This window comes from Thermobia domestica, chromosome 8 (assembly GCF_964235325.1).
Source record: "Thermobia domestica chromosome 8, izTheDome1.hap1.1, whole genome shotgun sequence".
Lineage (NCBI taxonomy): Eukaryota > Metazoa > Arthropoda > Insecta > Zygentoma > Lepismatidae > Thermobia > Thermobia domestica.
Window position 1 is genome coordinate 24,434,817 of NC_137461.1, and position 22,545 is coordinate 24,457,361.

At 37.7% G+C, this 22,545-nt stretch overlaps 1 protein-coding gene across 1 annotated transcript in view; it reads right to left on the reverse strand.

Moving 5' to 3' along the window:
• Window positions 1-22,545, reverse strand: part of LOC145692796 (coiled-coil domain-containing protein 42 homolog) — a 59,159-nt gene that overhangs the window by 17,353 nt on the left and 19,261 nt on the right. Inside the window, exons 3-5 of the mRNA XM_081768276.1 lie at window positions 20,467-20,677; window positions 11,378-11,542; window positions 8,154-8,321 (exon numbers count right to left, since the gene is read on the reverse strand). Of these exons, the coding sequence (XP_081624402.1) occupies window positions 8,154-8,321; window positions 11,378-11,542; window positions 20,467-20,677 (544 nt within the window). The remainder of the gene's footprint in view (window positions 1-8,153; window positions 8,322-11,377; window positions 11,543-20,466; window positions 20,678-22,545) is intronic.

Below are 22,545 nucleotides of genomic sequence, written 5' to 3' on the forward strand. Positions count from 1 at the left end.
TATGCATGCAAATATGTACAAAAAATATCAAAAATATGCATTTAAAATTTTAACATATACATTGAAATATACACTAAGAGAAGAAAAATTTTAATTTCTTATAAATATATCTTAATCATTTCTGTTGCTTGAATTATATTGTCTTTCTTAGGTTTTCTTCTGTAAACCCTCTGCGTTTATCAGTGAGAGACTTTTTTTTTTTTTTAGATTGAAAAGTTCTTTTCTACGTCACGAGAACTCACTGGTGCATGTGAAAAACACCAAATGTCTTTCTGTGTTAGGTCCTCTTCCCATTCCATGTCTTCAGTAATAAGTACCTTTTCTATGTCACAGATTGTTTTGAACCCGGGATTTCTGCCTAATACTTTGCAAAGTTTATCTGACGCTATTTTCGCAACACCGTGAGTTTCACTAGACAAAGTCTGCGATAATTCGCCTAACAAGGAGAGTGAATGCTGCAACGCATTGTTACGGGATTCCAACCGGCTGATAATTTCACGTATTCTCGAGAAGTGATTGTGTTTCTACTTGTAGAGAAATATTTTTGTGACACTTATATAGCAGCTGCATCATTGGGATTTAGTGAGTCTTCACTTGATTTAAGTTATTTGTATAATACGATACAGCTTCTAGCGACGAGCCCCATCGGTTAAAACTAGTAGCGAAAGTAACAGAACATTTTTCGGAACTTCGAGAAAGATACGCACGTACGATTGAGCTTTCGCCAATACTTTCATTACCTTTGATACAAGTGCGTCTACTTCCCGATATTGGCATCTCGTTGTTTCTGCTATGCGATGAAGACCGTGTGCAAGACAAGTCAGGTGGACTTATTTTGGATACAATATTTTATCCTAGTATTCTATACAGCATTTTATTCTACATCTGCGTTTACAAAGGAATTCAGTTCACTTTAAATATAACCTATTTTCTTGTATATACCCTGAAATACGTTAGTATGTAGGAATAAAATTCGAAATATGCAGTATCCTGCAAAGTTTACGAAATATGCATGCACATTGAAATTCACTCAAAATATGCACTATCATATGCGTCTCAAACGAACCCTTATAAGCAGTACTGTAGTCTTAAAATTTTCAGAAGATATACGCTGTTATGTGATCATCTATGATTATCATAAAAGACATAGAAGGCATTTTTTAATGAACAATGTAAAACTTATGCATTAATTCAATTAAAATATAAAGCATACATTACTCTGTCCTTTATGTTTTACACTCTAAAAGCATTTCATGCTATTTTCTTGATGACAATTTTTACTTACAATCACTACTTCCCAAGACTCCCACCAGGAAAACCTCATTCAGTATGGCAGGCCTGAAAAAGCGTGTTACACTTTTTCGACCGAGTGACCACACCGGGAATCGAACCCGAGACCGCTCGCACCGAAAGCATGGACAAAGGTGTTCTGTAAGACTTCCGACACTTATGCATAGCATAGTTGGAAGCCTTAAAAAAAACTTTGATCAGATTGGTAAGAAACAAATATAATTTTTAACACCATAAGAAGTTTTTCTCGAAAACTGCGCATGAGAATTTGTCACTTTTTCAGCTCAATGTGATCTATTAACATACTAGAACAACATTATATTGTACTTAAGAAGCAAAAGATTACAGTTTAACACTTAATGATATTTGTTTAACCACACCGTGTTCTGTAGTCTTGTTGGTCTCAGAATGAAAAACTTGATGTGGGCGTCAATTTAATCTTTAACCCTTTTAGGATTTTTGGTAACTTTTGTTACCATAGCGTAGTATCGTCTTTAACCGAATATTTAGGTTCAATAACAAATATTTAAGCAGGTCTTTTTAACAGTCAAGTCAAGAATGGGCCGAAGAACATCCCAGATGCGTTTTGGAGCCGGATGGTCAACTTTTATGGCCTCAAGTGGGGGCGGAGGGGCGTGACTTTTTTATTTTTTCTTATGACAAATTTCAATAATTTTTCACGCCTTCAGCTTTCACGATATCAGATTGGAACGTTGCATATGGACTGTGTGTACCTTCGGGTATTTCTCAATTTTTTCTGAGATCTCTACGTGAAACCGGACCCGGGCACGAGGGGCGCAAGTGTTCTGAGGGGTGATTTTTTCAGAAAAGCATCCTGTTTTTCCGATCATCCCGTTTCTGGTGTATAATACGGACAAGCAAGTGATACCGTTGGAAAATATGATTTATCCTGAAGAAAACGAGGCATGAACCATGATTCTATAATAAATAGTAAGGAAGCAGTAGCTGTTTGAGTGAAAGTTTAAAATTTACCTTAAAAAGTGGAAAGTGTTAATAGGCAAACGGTTTTCGGACAGAGTCAATTTTTAGGTTTACAGAAAAAAAAAAAAACATTTTTCTCGAAAATTACACATGGGTACTTACTCATCTATATACCCAATTTGCTTAGCTCAGAAAAAAAGATTTAATTAACCAGGGGTGTATCCATGGAGGAGCAAATGGAAGCCGGTCCCCTGTCCTCTAAATGGGCTTTTGTGTTTTTTTTATTAAACTGATTATGATAGAAAATCAAGTCGAAATAGTTTTATCCGTAAAAATTTAAACCATAACACCAGTTAAACTAAAATTAGTCATCTACTTTAATTTTTATATTTCATTCATCCACTTTGTTACTCTCATTTGCTTGATAACATTTTTTGTTTTGGGCCGCGGTGGCTCAGTGGTAGAGCGTTTACCTGGGGTGCATGGGGTTATTGTTCCAATCCCAGCTCTTACCAAGTGAGGTTTGTGGTGGACAAACACCGTGTGCGTGGATTTTCTTGGGGTTCTCCCGTTTCTTCCCACTTTCTTCATTCCACCATTTCATTCATTCTCATTATCACCGTCTCTTTTACCCTAGCCGGCATAAACGTGGGACGTAAAACTTAAAAGATTTCATTTCATTTTATTTTTCAATATTTGTTTCCTTATGAAGTTTATTGGTGCATTTCCTATAACCTCTAATTCTAACTTCATGCGCTGTCAAGACATCATGATTTCGTAGAACACTGAAAATATAATAAATGATATGTATGTGTGAAGTATATTTGTATGTACGGTGAGTTATTAAAGTTTTTACATACTAAAATAAGACTTTTGGTTCGTCTGTTGTATAAGGTGACCAGACGTCCCGTTTTAATCGGGACAATCCTTGAACCGTTCTCCCATTTTTTTCCCCTGATTTTTCAAACGGGAAGTGTACATGACCGGTTTTTAAGTAAAAATAAACAAAGTAATCCCGTAATTATCACAATATTGTGAGCGATGATGATATTTAAGAGGCCCCATTACGGCGAAATTAAAATACCTCTAATTTTACAGTAATTCTGTGATATCTTCAAATAGATAAAAGATAATCAAAAAGTGGAACAAGACCTCCCTAGACAATATTATTTTACATGAGATACCGTTATCACCACTCACTTATCTACTTTCGATTTCAAGCCATTTAGAAACCCGGCATTTATTTTCGCATTTCTAAATGGCTTTCAACAGAAAGCCACTAGGTGACTCGTGATAATGATACCTCATGCAAAATAATATTTTCTAGGGCGCTCTTGTTCCACATTTCGATTATCTTTTATCTATTTGAAGATATCACAGAATTACGCTAAAATTAGCGGTATTTTAATTTCACAGTGATAAGGCCTCTTAATGAGAAACAAGTAAAAGGGTCAATACTCACCGAAAAAAAAAAAGCGAGTCTTCTTTTACATGTAAGAAGCGCTTTCGGAAGAACCTTCCACCATCATCAGCTTGCTTAAAATTCAATAATGACAATGACAGTGAGTGCCTATTTCCATGTGTTTAATTTTTGACAGAAGATTTGTGTTTTACATACCTTATTCCTTTTAATCATTTTTTAACTTTCCATATTCTTCTTCATGTTTTAAATCCTTTTTAAATTTTAAGCAAGCTGATGGTGGAAGAACGTTCTTCCAAAAGCGCTTCTTACATGTAGAAGAAGACTTTTCTTCTTCTTCTTCTTCTTCTTTTTTTGCGGTGGGTATTAGCCTGTTTACTTGTTTCTCATTAGTTCAGTGGCGGATCTATCCCGGGGTCGGGGACCCTACACCCCACAGATTTTGAGAGATGAAAATAATTTAAGCTATTATTTATGCATTTATATACTTATCATAGTCTGGGATCTGGGTGCCTCCCCCCAGTTTTTATCTTCTAGATCCTAGTCTGGGGTCTAGCTGCCCCCAGTTTTTATCTTCTAGATCTTAGTCTGGGGTCTAGCTGCCCCCAGTTTTTATCTTCTAGATCCTAGTCTGGGGTCTAGCTGCCCCAGTTTTTATCTTCTAGATCCTAGTCTGGGGTCTAGCTGGCCCCAGTTTTTACCTTCTAGATCCTAGTCTGGGGTCTAGCTGCCCCCAGTTTTTACCTTCTAGATCCGCCTCTGCCGAATCAGTGGTAGAGCGTTCACCTCTGGTGCTTGGGGTCCTGGGTTCGATCCCAGCCCCCGCCAAGTGAACTTTGTGGTGGACAAACACCGTGTGCGTGGGTTTTCTCGGGGTTCTCCCGTTTCCTCCCACTTTCTTCATTCCACTATTTCATTTATTACTCATCATCACTGTCTAACCGGTATAACCGTGGGACGTAAAACCCAAAGATTTCATTTCATTTTCTTTTTCCGCCTCTGCCGTAATTGCTATTCAAAGTGCAAATGATCAGCTGCACAAGGTGGATTTGCAAATCACACAGTACCACATAAGATTTGACATCTTCAGATTCTACTTCGGAACATTTACAGTATGTTTTAGGGCCAAAATCCGCGCGCGGTCGAACAGAAAGAGAAAAAAGATCGTGAAATTTTTTTGACTATTTGCATTGTCCGAAGTACAACTTCATTTACAGAAGTCTAGTTGTGTCTTTATTATAACTGATGCTTCAAATCATAAGAACATTAACAAATGTTTTTACTGATGAGATATTTCGTCGCTACGGAGGGTGTTCAAATAAAATTAGTTCCTGGAGAAACAGTTGAAATCATTACTTCTTTGTTAGTAGAGAGTGTTTCAGTAAACTCAGAACAGAAAAGAAACTTGTAGGCAAACTCAGACTACACAAACTATAAACTTGTGTAGCTACAGGCGCGCATCCAAACATTTTTGTTGAAAGGGGTCCAAGCTTTGGAAGGAGGGGGTGAAGGTCCAATACTACAAGCCCCTACGTCCAGTGGCGTAACTAAGGTCTTTGGGGCCACCCCGCAGACAACGTGAAATGGGGCCCCTTCTCTACGTCGGTACTTTACGATTTGGGGCCCCGTGATGGCTTCGACCCCCCCCCCCCCGAATTGCGGGGTTCGGGACCTTTATTTACGCCCATGCCTACGTCTATGTAGTATTGAACAGGTATTATTCTGCATCCGAAATACGATGAGTAATTGTAAACTACTTCCACCTATATTTTTGTTAGGAGAGATCTAAGCTTTGGGAAGGAGGCTCCAATACTACAACCCACTACGTCTATGTAGTATTGAACGGGTATTATTCTGCACCAGAAAAGACGATAAGTAATTGTAAAATACTTCCACCTATATTTTCAGAAAAAAAAATATATATATAGCATTAGATTGTTTTAATAAGAGAAAGAGTACAGATGAAGTGTAAGATCAAATTTTCATGCTACATCAATCATTTACATGTTAAAGAAGCATAGGTTTATTGAAAAAGTGGAGAAATGTATGTTGAGATTAAGAAGTTTTGGGGAAGGGGTCCTGACCCAGTGGACCCCCTGTGGGTGTGCCCTTGTATAAGGTATATTGTACGTTGAAAATCTGTGACGCCCAAAATGCAGTTTTGGAAAAAAAAAATGAAATGAAATCTTTGAAGTTTACGTCCCACGTTTATGCCGGTTAGGCGAAAGGAGACGGTGATTATGAGAAATGAGTGAAATGGTGGAATGAAGAAAATGGGAGGAAACGAGAGAACCCCGAGAAAACCCACAAGAACGGTGTTTGTCCACCACAAAGTCCACACGGCGCGAGCTACGATCGAACAAGGGACCCCAAGTACCGGAGGTGAACGCTATACCACTGAACCACCACGAATGCAGTTTTGGAATCAGACGTTTACTTCACTTCCCGATTTATATGTCCAATTTTAGTAAGTTATAATTCTGGTCAGTTTTACTGTAGTATTTAAAATGTTCCCCTGAAAAAGTCTTCTCCCTATAATGACTTGACTAAGTCGCTGTATGCTTTATCCTTGGAATTTTATCGTTAACACTAACAATATTCTATTATTATTATTATTATTATTATTATTATTATTATTATTATTATTATTATTATTATTATTATTATTATTATTATTATTATTATTATTATTATTATTCGGACTTTACAATTATAGTTATTAATTTAAACAAAGAAGAGTGGAATTTGTATACTGTAAGGTAGCATTATTATTTTTCTTAAAAAAAATAATACAGGACTAAAAAGCAGATTTACCCATACATACACAAAAGTATTTGCTAAGAACATATTTTTGATAAGAATAATTTCTGGCTAGTGAAAGTAATATTATCATTATGAATAATCTATTTCGTGCCAGTAGCACACTGGAGGAAATGGAAAGTTATGCGTTATTAATATAAGAAATACTGCTATAATGAAAGTGTTTTAAAACATTTCAAGAGGAACAAATGACCTCGTTACAATGAACTATTAATAAGAGAAAAAGATGTATAAGATCTGTATAGGAGGAAGAAAGAAACATCTTATTCTGTCTGTTCGGTATTATATGCTACGGTATACTATAAAGGTAACCAAGAAAGTTCTGCCACTTTTTCACCCATCACCTTCGAACATCGATATGCCACATAAGACGTACCTGGAAGATTAGAAATAATCCCCATCAGCATCGACGACCTTCTGAACACGTTCTGGAAGGACATGGATTCTATCGAGGTAGAACCTGGTGGGACGTGAGGCGAAATAGGTAACAAGTGCATTTTGCACCTGTACTAGCGATTTGAACTGGCGTCCTTTAAGGTGATTTCCAAGGAATGGAACAGGTGATAATCGGACGGTGCACAGTCCGGGGAGTATGGCGGATGCAATAGTGTTTCCCATCCAAGGCGCAGAATAGTGTGCCGGGTCATCCTAGCCACGTGTGCTTAGCGTTGTGCTATAACAGGAGGACCCCTTTGTGATTCAGAAGTGCTTCAGAGCTTTGAGTTTTTTCTTGAACACTTCTGAACTGGTGACAGTACCCAGTTGCGTTGATGCTCTGACCAGCTGGTAGCAGTTCATGATGCCGCAAGCAGTGCACTAAACACACGTTAGGACCTTCTGGTGCAGTGCTGGTTTCGGCTGTTTTGGAACCGGTTCATGAGATGCTAACAAACGATGAGGGCACAGTGGAGCTTCGTGCAGAACCCACTTCTCATCACATGTCAACACCCTGTCCAGAAATGGCTCCTTTCTCAAACCAGACAGCAAAGAATCACAGGGGTCTCCTCGCGTTGCCTTCTGGCCCGGAGTCAAATCATATGGATTCATCGGCCCAACTTGTAGTGCTTCCCAAGTTGATGGAGATTCTACCGAATGGTTTCTCCATTTACACTCAATTGTAATCCCAGTTCCTGACATGTCTCGCCACTGTTCTCAATTGCTGCCTGAAGATCTTAATTTTGCACAAGTGTTGGTCTTCCGGTATGTGGTGCGTCTTTGAGTGTTTCATTACCGTCCTTAAACTTGTTAAACCACCGCTGTACTGTCCGCGTAGTCACGACACTCTCACCAAAGTCCTGGCATGTCTTCCGCCCCGCTGCAACGGCATTTGATTCATGTTTGAACTTGTACAGCATACACGGCGTTATGACGCTCTGTGGAGGTTTCATGTTCACTCTGTCCTTTCACAAGTTCACGGTGTAACTGAACTGCCACAACCAGGTAGTATGTTGGATATACCCACACCAACAACTGACCTTCGCCTTATCTCCATTCGCATTCAACTCACGGTGTGAGGGCCAATTGAACACAGACCTCCACAAAAAGCGACAAAACTTTCTTGGTTACCTTTATAATTATTATTTAAATGATATTGCAAAATTTATGAAATAACCCTAGTAAGTTCGTGAAAACTTAATACGAACTAAATAAATGTTTTAAGTTCTTTTAACTGTATACGTACGTCAGTCATCTTCACCATTTTGGCTCTTTCTTGTTCTATTTCCTCGAGATTTTTTTGTTGTCGCTCCGCTAATTCTTGTCGAGTTGCAGTCAGTGTTTCATAGCGGGTCAAAATCTCTCGCAGCTCCTCAAATTCATCCGACTCCTTCAATACCCTATCTAAAAAGTCCTAAATGAGACAGTTCTTTTATTGGTTAACTTTAAATTTTGTTCATAAAATTGATAAATCTATCTCCTACGTATTCATTTCATTAAATAAATTTATATTATTGATTTTATTTTTATGATTTGAAAATACAGAAATACATTATTAATAACTTAAACCAGGCCCGTATTTAGGCAAGTGCTATTCTGTGCTCGAGCACTGGGCGACAGAATTTAGGGGGCGACATAATTTTGGATTTTTTTTAAAGATTCAGAATAAAGTAATATTTCAAACTAGCAACCCCAGAGTCAGGGGCAAGCGCGAGAAAATGTGTTAATATGTTTAATTCACCCTCATTACAGTAGTTACTAATTAGCTAGCTTATCTGAGTATTTTTAAAAATTCATCCTCCCCATCCTAAGGGATGAGGATGAATATCATGAAAACTGATACCGTTAAACTCAGCGATCTCGACAACTATGAATTCAACACTAACATCTGTTGTTTTCGATTACTTTTAAAATATCGCCCCTTCCCTGGGAAGAGGTGTATAACCTTGAAGCTGGATTGAATTAAAACTGTTACTGCTCATCTCAGTCACACCCAAAACTAGCCATTTATGAATTCAACTCTAATATTGCTCGTTTTCGATTATTTTTAAAATGCCCACATATTATTCTTAGGAGACTTTGCACCCCCCAATATCTCAACTCAGGTTGACCTAGGGACCTAGAGCAGGTCATTTTGATCATTTCTCTGATAGCTTTAAAACATAGTAAAAATTTATGTTTCTATCCATTATGGTTCTCCAGTTGAAAAGCGCTGCAGATAGACAGCTTAAGAATTAATAGGATGCATTTTCTCCGGGCAATAAATTAAAATCTTCATGAATAAATTACATGCCAGTATTGAAAGAATGTATCCCCAATGGATGAGTGGTTAAGCTCGTTGCCTTGTTATCAAGGAATCCCGGGTTCGATTACCGGTGGGGACACAAGTGGTTCGGATCCCAAGTTAAGCTGTAGGCACTGTCCTTAGTATATCATCATCCATGGAAGGCAGTGTCAAACTATCATAAGTTCACCTTGCCCAGAGACCTTCGGGTCAAACATCTACCTTCGGGCAGAACACCACATCATAGTTATCATTGAGAGAATTAGGTCTTTAAAATTAGGTTGTTTTTAACTTGTCATACCTAAACTGCTACTCAACAACAGCTGGTATGTTTGCAAAATCACAGCTTGTTTCCTTGTTCGAAACATAAGTTCGTGCAGGGGGGGGGGGCGGCGGAAAATTATTTAGAGCACAGGAGCGCACAATATATAAATACGGGTCTGACTTAAACGAATAGGTTGGCATGAGAGCAAGATTTTCAACTCACGTAGAAGTGAGGTTGCTAGATTTAAGGTAAAGATATACTGAAGATACCTCGCAATCGAGGCCGAGGTTTAAATCGTGGTCCCTATCTCTGTCTAGATCTAGATGGATGAAGGGCGCACATAGCGAAGAGGCCGCATACTCCCTGTAAGTTCTCAGTTTGAGGAGAAAACATTACTGTGACGCGTGTGAAATTATTTGCGTCAGTGCATAAAAATCACTGCGAAAGTACATTTTGAAATTGAAAGGGACCAAACAGTTTATAAATAGGGATGGACGGACGCGAGATGAGACACAAGAAATGCTAAAGTCTCACCTCTTGTTTCGCAAAAATATTTGAGTCTTATCTCTTGTCCATCTCTATCAATAAATCAAAGGCTTTTACTTTTTGCCAATTTTATGTGAAGAAATGCTCTTCAGCACTCAGACAAGAAATCATTTCCCAGTAAAATAAAAACAAAAACAGGGATATCTTCAGGTTTCGATGTGGAGTGATTTTAACTTCACCAAATCAAGTTTCGTCACTGCAATTCCACTATTCGACGTTGCCATCCTATGGATACGTGCCTGTCTTTACAGGTGTTTCTTTACATTATATCAGTAACGAATTTAGAAGAAACCCTTTTTTATTATTATTAATCTCGGAATTGGAGGAGAGTGCGTGGAGTTTTTAAGCATAGATATGATTAACAGTAGTTTTTTTTTTTTAATTATTCTTTAGAAATTACACAATTTACGGACTTCAGCCCGAAAACCCCCTCACTGTAACCGTCACTGCCTTATATAATTAAAAGCTACAATATGAATAACTTATCTGACATTGCCATTTCAGCTGATATTTTCTTTCATTCTCTATTTAAAACGTGCCTATTATGATATCGTTTGTGTTTCTTACTCCATATTGCTGGAACATTCTCACTAGTTCTATTAACATGTCTTTCATAATCAAATTTAATACTGCAGCAAAACCTCTCGAGCATAGACACACATAATCAAAGATGTTATAAAATAGAGGATCTGCCCATACAACAAAATCGTGAAGCCATACGTCACAGTTTCGCCACACCTACTCTGCCCACTCCGCGCCACTAAGATCACAATGTTTCGAGCCAAACAATCATGGCGGGAACGAGAGTAGCCAATCAGATGTGCCGGCTTGGACGATGCTCTGTTGTTTGTTTTGGCTTCATTGAGTTCATATGATGAAGATACGTATGGGCAGATCGCGGTCGAGATCTAGGTCGCGATGTACCCTACATTTTCGGCATGCGCTTACCGATTTAAATCCATGTGTTTGTGGCAGTATCAAGGTAGCGACCGCGATTTAAACCTCGACCTCGATCGCGAGGTATCTTCGGTATCTTTCTACCCTTACACTCCAAAAGACACAAATCTGTTCACACCAGGAAAGAAAGAAAGAACGAAGAAAAGTCCATGATAATAATAAAATACTGTAATAATTTATCGAACAATAGCTCAATTATCTGCAACTGAAAGTGCGTATGATTTATGAAGAATATATTTTACATCATTATTTCAGTTGTATTGCGATACGCCTCAATAAAAAATTTTAAAAAAACTAACGACTGCCGTAAAAGCTGTCAGCTTTCAGCAGTATAGTCACGTAAGGCGAACAAAATTCTATTCACAAAGAACTATTAATTTATTGTCTTCTAAACTTATGTATCCTGTGTACTTTGTACCTCATAAATTTTATACTCTTGAACTTTGTTGAGTAGATTTTCTTTGACTTGAGTCAGTTGGGAAACGCGTTCCGCCAGGATCTGGATTTCTTGCTCTTTCTCCCGCTGAGTTTGGCGTTCTTCGTCAGTTTTGCGTTCCGCTCTCGATTTTTTCACTTCATTCTCCTGAAAATAAACAAAATGAAAATAATAAATAAATACAAAACTACACAGCCACCGTATTTATTCGATTATAAGTCGACCCCGGAAATCAAAAACGAAGATTAAAATATATATATATATATATATATATATATATATATATATATATATATATATATATATATATATATATATATATATATATATATATATATATATATATTCTTGAAGCACACAAAGAACAAGGAATAAATTTTCTGCAATTTAATTGTTTAGTCAGTCATCACCATCAATTTTTACTTATTCCTTTTTCACTGTCTTGATACAGAGAATCGTCTTTTGTGGCGTCAGGAACACTTAAAATGCACGACCGACAATTTCCCCGCGAGTCCTTTACAGATCCATTACATTAGAAGAAAATTCAATGATTTAGCAACACCCATGCTACGCAATAGCGGCATCTTCTGGCGATATTTTTTTCGGAACCTTTTCCCTATAAGGTCACTAGGGGTGCATCTGGTCGTGTTAAAGTTACCTTGATGTAAAGCAATGTTGTAAAGAAACGAGCAACGGTGTTGAAACATACACTCTAGAGGTGCTAAATGAAAAAGTAACATGGACATTGAACTAACAGGAAAGTCTCCACCTTTCTTTGTTTAAAGATGAGTAAATCCATAGCCGTCTTTAGGAAGGCCCCGGCCTTCAGTGTGGCAACGCTGTTCCCCACACCACTCGACGTCCATCGCGAGCAACACGAGGAAAAGTCTTTTTCTGCAGGTTGTTTTGTTTTCTTTTTTTCAACTTCCTTTTGTCAACTATTTGTGATTGTTTTGTCCAATAAACAAATGGAATACTCTTGTTGAATGTAATAAGCAAGAGACTAATATAGCGAAGCCTACTTAAGTTAGTAATAAGTAATCAAAGAGTGATTGACTAATACAATATAATTAGTAAGATATGTTTAAAGTACAAGGATCATGACAACAAATTGACTAAAATAATATAAAATCCATTCATAAAATAAGATTACAAAACACATTGAAAGATGAAAGTCAAAGCAAGAAAGAGTAAACGAGCAGTAGGAAGATGAAATGAAATCTTTAAGTTTTACGTCCCAAAGTTATGCCGGTTAGGCTAAAGGAGACGGTGATTATTATAAATGAATGAAATGACGGAATAAAGAAAGTGGGAGGAAACGGGAGAACCCAGGGAAAACTCACGAGTACGGTGTTTGTCCACCACAAAGACCACACGGCGCGAGCTGGGATCGAACCAAAGACCCCAAGCAACGGAGGTAAACGCTCTATCACCGCCCCCCTAAACGAACAGTAGGATAGCCTTATATAACTAAATTGACAATTAAATTGAAGTTTAGCGTCCTTTTCAGCACTGAGACTATCTGTATGAGTGACGATGAATGCATAAATGCATAAATTCCTATTCTAGTTTTATTTACGTTTACATAAGTATTCATAAAACATAGGCGCACGAAGGTGGGGGCAGGGAGCCCGGTGCCCCCTGGTTCACGAAAATGTGTATTATAACAACAACTAAAATTTCTTACGGGGCCTCGGTGGTTCAGTGGTAAATCGTTCATCTCTGGTGTTTGGAGTCCCAGGTTCGATTCCAGCTCGCACCAAGTGAACTTTGTGGTGGACAAACACCGTGTGCGTGGGTTTCCTCGGGGTTCTCCCGTTTCCTCCTATTTTCTTCATTCCACCATCTCATTCATTTCCCATCATCACCGTTTCCTTTAACCTAACCGGCATTAGCGTGGGACATAAAACTCAAACATTTCATTTTAAATTTCTTAAGGTTTTCTTAATATAAATAAAAAAAAAAATACCAAGCGAGCGTAATATAGCAACCAGGGAGATGTCCCCCTAGAAAATTTTCTTCGGGCGCCCATGTTCTTAAGTATTGTAGATAATGCATATACAGTAAATTTACAAATTTGGTAGAATTGTCAGAATTTTAGGTCTATTGAAAGCCGTTCTCATGCTGAAAAGATGTTTAACTTCCTTCTATTCCTTTCTTTTACAACAGATTGCTTCATTAATTTTCAATATTCATTTAAAAGAATATTACACAAACAATGTTTGCTACCAATTTTTCACTGTCGTGGTGGCATGGATTTACAATAATATTATACAATCAAGTATGCTATTGTCTCTGTTTATCCCTAATACACTTAAGCGATGCAAGACTAATTTCTGATTATTGTTTGAAATTAACTTGTTTTCATATTCATTAGATATTAACACTTGCATAATTGCAAATACATGTATGCATACTCTTACAATAAAATCTGACGGTACCGACAATTTGCTTCGATTTATCTTAGTGAAATATTTATCTTTTGATTCCTCTTTATGTATTAAAATATCATTACACGCATCACAGTTAAGTTTGTGTGCTCTCTTGAAACACGTATGTACAGCCACATGCGTACAGAAATGCAGAATCATTTAATGTAACACTGCTCAAATAGTCTTTGTTTAGATTCTCAAGAAACAAACTATTAATAGATAATCTTTACTGTTTACAAATTCGTAATGATCATCCTCTATTTCGCTTGAGAATAGAACGCTTTGGAAATCGGAAACTCTTTACATATTCTTCCTCCTTAATTGTTTTAGTGTAATTACCTTGATACCCAGGCATAATACATTTATCTGGCATTCTGTTCTCTAATTCCCATAAATGTAACACTTTACAGCATCTAAATACCAACGCCTTTTACTGACAGCGTGCGATTTTCACAATTTACCGAAAGGCAAATGTTCCAGCCGATAGGACGTTCGCGCTGCGTTGCCAAGTTTCTATGGCGGGGCCTTCCTAGAGATAGCTATGGTAAATCCCACTTCATTTTTGTCGTTTCTCTAAATTTCAAGTTTGTCAAGCTAAGGTATATACAGAGGTTGATTCATTTATATTGAGCCGAAGCCAATATGCAACTGTACCACGCATGCGCCGTGGGATTGCCACGAGGCAAGCAACAGTATCTTGTTACTCACGCAGTAGGGCAATGTGATGGAATGCGTGTGATGCCGCCAAAACTGAACAGATTCTGTGAGAGGCTCATTGTGGCCCTTTCCGACGCGCAACGTGGAGTGTCAAGTGCGTAATTTTCGTGTAGGTCGTGCCAGTGTGAATTGTATTATACGGAAATATCCGGTATAGAGTTCTGGGTCCACCACATTGACTCGAGCATCTAGAAACCGGCCTCCCGTGAAGAGAAACTCGCCGCTATTACGTGTGGTTCGGCGTATGGTACGGTAACCTTTCAAAATCCTCTCACACAGCGTGCGATGGCCACACATCGCCGGAAACAATCTACCACGCCATTCACTTGGATTTACGCCTCACGATCTTTCGCAAGAGTAATCATGTGGCTGAGAGAAAAATGAACTGCAAGACTCTGTATATATGAATGGCATCTCGCGGGTGATCAGTGGAAGTTTGTTCTTACCTTTGATGAGGTGTAGATTTACCTCACAGACTGTGGTAAAGTTCGCGCCATTACATACACACCTGTTGATGCCAGGGACCGAAGCACGTTCTTCCGCCAGTACGGAGAGACTTTCCCAAAAGAGTTCATGGTTGTGGCTACAGGGGCAAACTGGGTCTCCGAAAGGTGGAGCAAAACATCAAAATCGATGCTACATACTACGAACTCATGGTGTGACTGAAATATTCCACCACGAAATCGCAGCACTGTATGGACAAAACCTAAACCAGGTTGAACTGTGCCAAGAGAATGCATTCAATCACACGGCCAAAACAACGCTTTAATACTATCGCCGTATGGAACAGAAAATTCGGCAATTTCCCTCTCTGACATCCCTGTCAAGAGTCTAAATGTCAGCCCAATGAACTATTGTGCTTTCTGACTCCTCAAGCGGCGCCTGTCCCATCGCCGAAGACAGGCACTGTCTTCGGCCTGTGAAGAAGAGTGGGCTACAGTACCCATTGTTCAGTTATAATACATTTTCCTTCGATGGAAATTCCGATGTTGGGCAAGGGGCAGTACAGGTAGCCTGCAGATTGAACACAAACGGTGGTTAAAACAACGGAATTTTTTAGGCAAGTGGCACATTCAAATTCGTCTCAATTTAAATAAATCAATCTCTGTACTGCGTTTCTTGTGCAGTTTTCTTTTTGAGATTTTACAATATATCAAGACAGAGTGTCAGTTTATATATCATACATCTAGTTTGCAGTTAGTTTACAACTGTATCATTTTCTTAACAAAAAATAAAATTCACGTACGCAGTATGGAGTGAAGCGGGTCACATAATGTAGGGTGAAGGGAGTATAGTTCCATTTTATTCATATTGGTGACAAACTATATGTAAATGATAAGCTGCTTACATAAGTTCATTCTTTCTCCAAGTAGTTTCTATGCATTTTGGGACTCAAATGCATATCCAATGGAAATTATTTAAAATTTTGAGCAGTAGCGTCGATTTCTGTATAATTTTAGGGGAGTTACGTAGGTTTGTCAAATATCATCTAACAGGACTTCCTAGAATCGGGGCCCGTGATTTAGAGAAATGTAGGGGTCATGTTTTGTGTTTATTTATTGTCATGGGTGATGATCAGTTTCACAATTCAGACAGCTTACGAAAATTCTCGAACTTATTCACAACACAATTTGTCATCAGTTTCCGTTTATGTCAAAATGTTTGGACGTGTCTTAGTTCAATAAAGAAGCAGGGACATGTTAATCTGTGCTTGAAATCAAAATTCAAATTCTCAACAGAGTCTATGGACAGGGGCTGACCAAGGCAAAATTTTCACCTGGGCAAAGTTACTTTTTGACACTCCCTAGTCCTAGCCTGTATTTAACATTTTATTACAGTGATTTTAATATTTTAAACCCATTTTTCAAAAGAAAAAATTAATACTCAAATACTTGATATAGGTATACTTAATACTTAAAAATATACATATGGTGTCAATTACATTATTATTATTATTATTATTATTATTATTATTATTATTATTATTATTATTATTATTATTATTAATGTTATTGTTATTATTATTATTATTATTATTATTATTATTATTATTATTATTATTTATGTACTGATATTAATAAACAAGAACAAATATCGAACAGTATTTATTGAATACTACTAATGGTGACATGATTACTGCTAGATTGTAAATTGTTTTGTTGTATCAATAACATCAAGAATCATTTTACCATATATATCCGACTATGTAACGATCCATTCTAATAACGTGAAATATCAATAGATACATTTCACACATGTTGAACGTGTTTTACGCACAGCAATATAAACAATCCTTTTTGTGTAGGTCCTAGTAGTTAAAATCCATAGCATTCATAAAACGTGTCTCATGAAATTTGTACAAAAGCTGAACACTCTTACAAGACTAAAGTTTAATAACAGATTTTATCAAGTATTATAAATCCTCTAACTTTCTTAAGTTTGATAAATAACTAAACCATATCAAAATCAATTTAGGAAACTTTATAAGAAAGTGTCCATATATTTTTCCTCCATAGGAGCGGTACCTTAAAATCTAGAATAATTTACACAAACTGTTTTCCTAATTTTGCAACGTTTGGCCTAAGGTGTGATAATTAGTAGCGTAACAAAACTTGAAGAACGAAAAACTAAATAAATCTTAAATTCCACTATTACTGAAAATTAGCAACAAATTAAACACTTTTAAATACATTTGTTTTCAGTACCTCACTACAATTATAATATAACCTTCCGAGCTTTCGCGTCTACTAAATCTCTGACAATGACATCTATGTCAATGTCTTGAAGAATGTCGAACTCAACTGACATCATGCCGAGTCCCATGAGGCCTCCTAAGATCTCAAATAATTTTTAATTAATTTTAATTTGAGAAGCTCCTTTTGCCTGAAACCATGCTGACAGGAAGAGTGAGGGCAATTCTGAGTGCAATTGATACATTAGGGAAATTTTCAGTCAGCTGGTTACTCGTCAAGTATTTAAATACCTTAAGGGGGCTTTTAGCATTTTCATCTAGTAGTAGGGAGAATAAAACCAATAGTTCCTGTTGAAGTTAGAAATCTTCAATATCACAATGGTCTTCATATGTTAAATCCACCTAAAGATCAGCACACTTCTTCATCAGGAAATCCTTGTCTTCATTTTTAATCCTGTAAAAACCCAAATAGGTTATGATGATGGTTTAGTAGAGAAGACCATTCCTCTAGTGAGCTTATGGCTTCATCCAAAACATGATAAAAGCTGCTTTTGAAAGAAATTTTGGGATCCGCAATGCGCTCATGAGGCGCCTCACATTCAAACTGACGTTTGGTTTTCCGTGGTTGTAATTCTAACTCACTTGAAAATAGGAGGTCGATGATTTCGAGAGTCTCTGCAATTTTTCTTGCATCCACTAGTAGCTCTTCAAACTCTCTATCAGTTTACATTTCTTCAAAATGACTTTTCTCTTTTGCGATCATTTCAACTGCTTTTGAAATGTCAAATTTCTTCTTTCTGAAGCATTTTGCTTATAAGATTGATTCTGAATAGAACTGTATGCCAAAGTACGAGGCAGCAAATGAACTTGAAACTCTTAATCATTGTGAGCTAGACTATTAGCTTTGCTTTTTCCAAACACATCACTTCTGGGATTAATAGATAGTGCATATAGTGCATATAATGCATCGTGTATAAACCACCTGATACCGAATAGCAGTCACTGCATCAATATGACTTTCACACTGAGTTTCATTTAAAGATTTCACCGTTAGAGAACTGACATGTTCTTTCAGCACAGACCACCTACCGGTATGTGTCGAAGCAGAGAGTAAGTTATAAATTTCCTGTATAGTGCTAAAGAAGCCAACAGCATCAGTACAAGATAGTAAGGCAGCGTCATTTACGACAATATTAAGAGAATGTGAGCTACACGGTACAGAGAATGCACAAGAGTTCATGCACAATATCCTTTTTTAAACTCCAGTGTGTTTTCCCTTCATGTTGGTCGCGTTGCCGTATCCTTGTCCACGCATATTTCATGGTGATATCTATATTTCTTCAAGTTGTGTGAGAAGTGTGTCTGTTAATGCTTTCCCTATCGAACAGTCAATACGGATGAATCCCAAAATGTGTTCATGTATACAGGGTTCTTTTACTGATTCACAACTCACATAACGAATTACCAATGACAACTGCTCTTTGTAGCTTACATCAGAAGTGCAATCTAAGATAGTACGACCATTCCTGTACTTCTTTCAAATTTTGCTCTTTTATATTTGACCCCAGCAACTCGATGATTTCATTCTGGATTCCTTTTCCTAGATAAGTAACGTAAGTTTCTCTTCAATTGATCCTGTGCAAGTGTTCTGCCATCACTGAATTAAATTTTGCTATGAACTCAGTCAATTTGTCAACTGCCTGTTTCCATTTGTCGATACAGCCCCCCTACTATTATGAAATTCTCTTCTTTCATTGTGGAATGGAAAAGGATGATATAATTGACGTTATTTTACAAGAATATAAACCAAAAAAGTCAGTAGAAACACGTTACAGAATTTACTTTTTGAGGCTTGGATTGGCGTCCCCTGACTGTGGCGCCCCGAGCAGTTGCCCGGGTTCCCCGGCCCTTGGTCCGACCCTGTCTATGGACCAAATCAGGTTAACTATCCTAACAATAATAACGCATTACATATCTAAAGAAAGTATTGTCACTCTTTATTTTAGAGACCACAGACATACAAACGGAGCTAAGAATCCTCAGTGATAAAGTAGAAACCAGAAAATATGCCGCAATAATTGAAACTGTACGGTCTGGAGAAGCAGATAATAGTGTCAGTACAATATTTAATGTTCTATATAAGATAGTACACAAGCATGTAATTACGAGCAACGGTGGCAAAGATGGATATTGCTGATCAACCTTTATGAATATGAAAATGCCTTGAAATACTGCCTGCAAATGTTTGCCTAGAAATTTTTTTCAGGCACTACAAGATATTTGACGGACAGTCTTTCGTTATACAATGGCTTGGAGTGTTGCATCCGTTTACCAAAGAGACTTGTGAAGCACAATATGATTATTTTCATAGTTTTCTGCGCCATCAATTCTAGCATTTTCAACTCGACATACAGTATGTTGGTATTTCACTGGCTATGGTATCTGACCTTGGACTTAAAGGGAACCAAAATTGCCATCAAGCAATTCAGAGACCCCGAAAACTATGGATTCGACACTAATATTAGTCACTTTCAATTATTTTTACGTCAGCATTTCCCATTTCCTCAAGATACTAATGGAGGCTTGAATTTAGATTTAAACTGCATTGAAAGTGTCACTGTTCATCTCAGCGATCCCGAAAACTATACGGATTCGACACTAATATCGGCTGTTTTCGATCATTTATATATCCCACTCAGGGACGTAATTTAGGAAGGGGGCAGGAGGGGGCAATTGCCCCCTCCAAGAGTTTGAGGAGAGCTCCTTCGTGGCTGGGCGGTTGGCGTGCGCGCCTTTGGCGTGGGAGGCCCGGGTTCGGTTTCCAGTGGGAGCTCGTGTGGTTCGGATTCCACGTTGGTCGGTGGGTCTACGTCTCATATAGCCTCGCTGCTGAAAGTGACGTTAAACTCAAAATAAACTCAACTTAAGAGTTTGAGGAATACACATACTTTAATCGATTGTCTACTAATATACTAGTACAAACTGTAAAAGTCTTATGTCGGTGGTGCTCTTGCCCCCCTCAAGCGAAGTCTGAAATGACGCCTCTGATCCCACTCCCCCTTAGGTGTGCTAGGGGTCTTACCCCGATAGTACTCTTTCCAGATCCTAATTAATATGTGTATCAAGGCGTCCAGAGGTGTTGCTCGAGGCATTCAGAATTGTGCTGGAATACACACGCATACACATAATTCATTTATATACATATTTCAAGATAACTATCGAAGTAGTACCTTTATGAATTTATCATATTTAATAAAGGAATCCTTTAAATCCTGTTGTTTGCACCGAAGTTCCTCCCACATTTTGTCCAGCTCCTTCTTCTTCACCGAATATTCTTTTCTCTTGAGTTCGAGAGTATGGTCGACCTCTGCCATCTCCCTCCGAGCTGCTAACAACTCCGTCGCAGGCGTCAACCGAGGGGCATCCCATTCTGGCTTTTTTCTGGAATATATACACAGATGGAATGACTATAAAAATCAGAAATTAGTGATGACATTGTTTTCCGGTTACATGTTTCTCAGGTATTTATTAGAATAAGAGGGCTTGTGAAATGGGCATCATGGCGTATTTTAAACATCATGGTCTTTGTGATTTGTAGAGTTATTTAACCCTGAGATGTGTATTGTGAAGATGAGGCATCCGAACGGAGAAAGAGCACACATACCTGCTGAAGAGGAATTCAAGGAATCCTGGTATGAAGAAATGCAATCAGAATGATGACTTACAAGGGTAGCGTTTCTCAAATTAGTTTTGGCAGTGATGAAATTTCAACCATTTCCGGTATTGGTGGAATGTTGCAGGTGGTGACGGTGTGTTCTGTCGAGACGCTGAGTCTTAAAAACCATTTGTCACTATTTATTGCTGTTCTTGTTCTTGACTATAAGCACTGAAACCGGAAATGGTTTATTTGTATTACTTCCGGTTTAAATATTGGGTTAACAAAGGAAATATAACTTATTTTTAGGACGCCGAATTGATGGCAAAAAATAGCTTCTTGATATCTCTTAGCACTTTTGCTGTATAGAAATCAGTATTGAAAACTTTGCTACTAGTAAATTTCAGCTACTTCCGGTTTATTAACAGTGTTGTGGGTACATGTTCTTTTGAGACGCTTAATGGATTGAAAAACTTCTCAACATCAACGACCGTTTCTGTTCTATGCAAACAACGTTGACACCGGAAAAAGATTACTTCTAGCACTTTCGGTAGAGGGTTAACGGAGGAGATGGATTCTATTCTCTTGGGACGCTGAATCGATTGCAGAAAAATCGCTTCTCGATATCTTTTTTACGATTTTTGGTCTATGGTGATAAACGTTGAAACCGGAAATGGTTAATTTCAACCAATTCCGATTTCCATAGACTGTTATGGGTAGAGATGATATATTTTCTTGAGACGGTTAATCGATACTGCTTCTCGATATCTATTACACTTTCTGTTGTATTTGGATCAATATTCAAACTGGAAATGATTGATTTGTACCTTTTTCCGGTCCGGAAGAGTTGAAACCTATTCTTGAGACACTGAATCGATTGCAAACCACCACTTTTCGATCTCTTTTACCGTTTTTGCTCTATGTGATCAACGTTAAAATCGAAAAATAAAATGAAATGAAATTTTTAAGCTTTACGTCCCATGGTTATACCGGCTAGGCTAAAGGAGACGGTGATGATGACTAATGAATGAAATGGTGGAATGAAGAAAGTGGGAGGAAACGGGAGAACCACGAGAAAATTCAAGCATACGGTGATTGTCCGCTACAAAGTTAACTTGGCGTGAGCGGGGATCGAACCAGGGACCCCATTTACCAGAGCTGACCGCTCTACCACTGAGCCACCGCGGCCCCAAAATCGGAAATGGTTAAGCGCCAAATTCTTGATATATGATGTAAAATAGGTTTGTTTTATATGCATATTGTTATTCGAGATATTAAATGAATGTCGGATGGACTTTATTATCTGGTCTTTAGATTAGCTATTGACATATAATATAAATTTCCCATGAGCATGTCACAGACGTGAATTCTTTTCGTTTTCTTTATATAGATATCAAGTTATTTTACGAAACCTGTGATATCTGAAATGTTTATCAGAACTTGGGTATCAGTATTTATCAGAATAATTTTGTTTAAGTTTAAATAAAGAACTATTTTCTGACAAGGTCATATAAAAAGACATTCACTTTTCTAGAGGATTTTTTCTTCTTAACACTCAAGAAAGCAAAAATGGCGAGTATAATATCAGCTCTAACTCTCGGATGTTTCATGTCGGCATGAACTCCCCCCCCCCCCCACAAAGTTGTTGAAACCC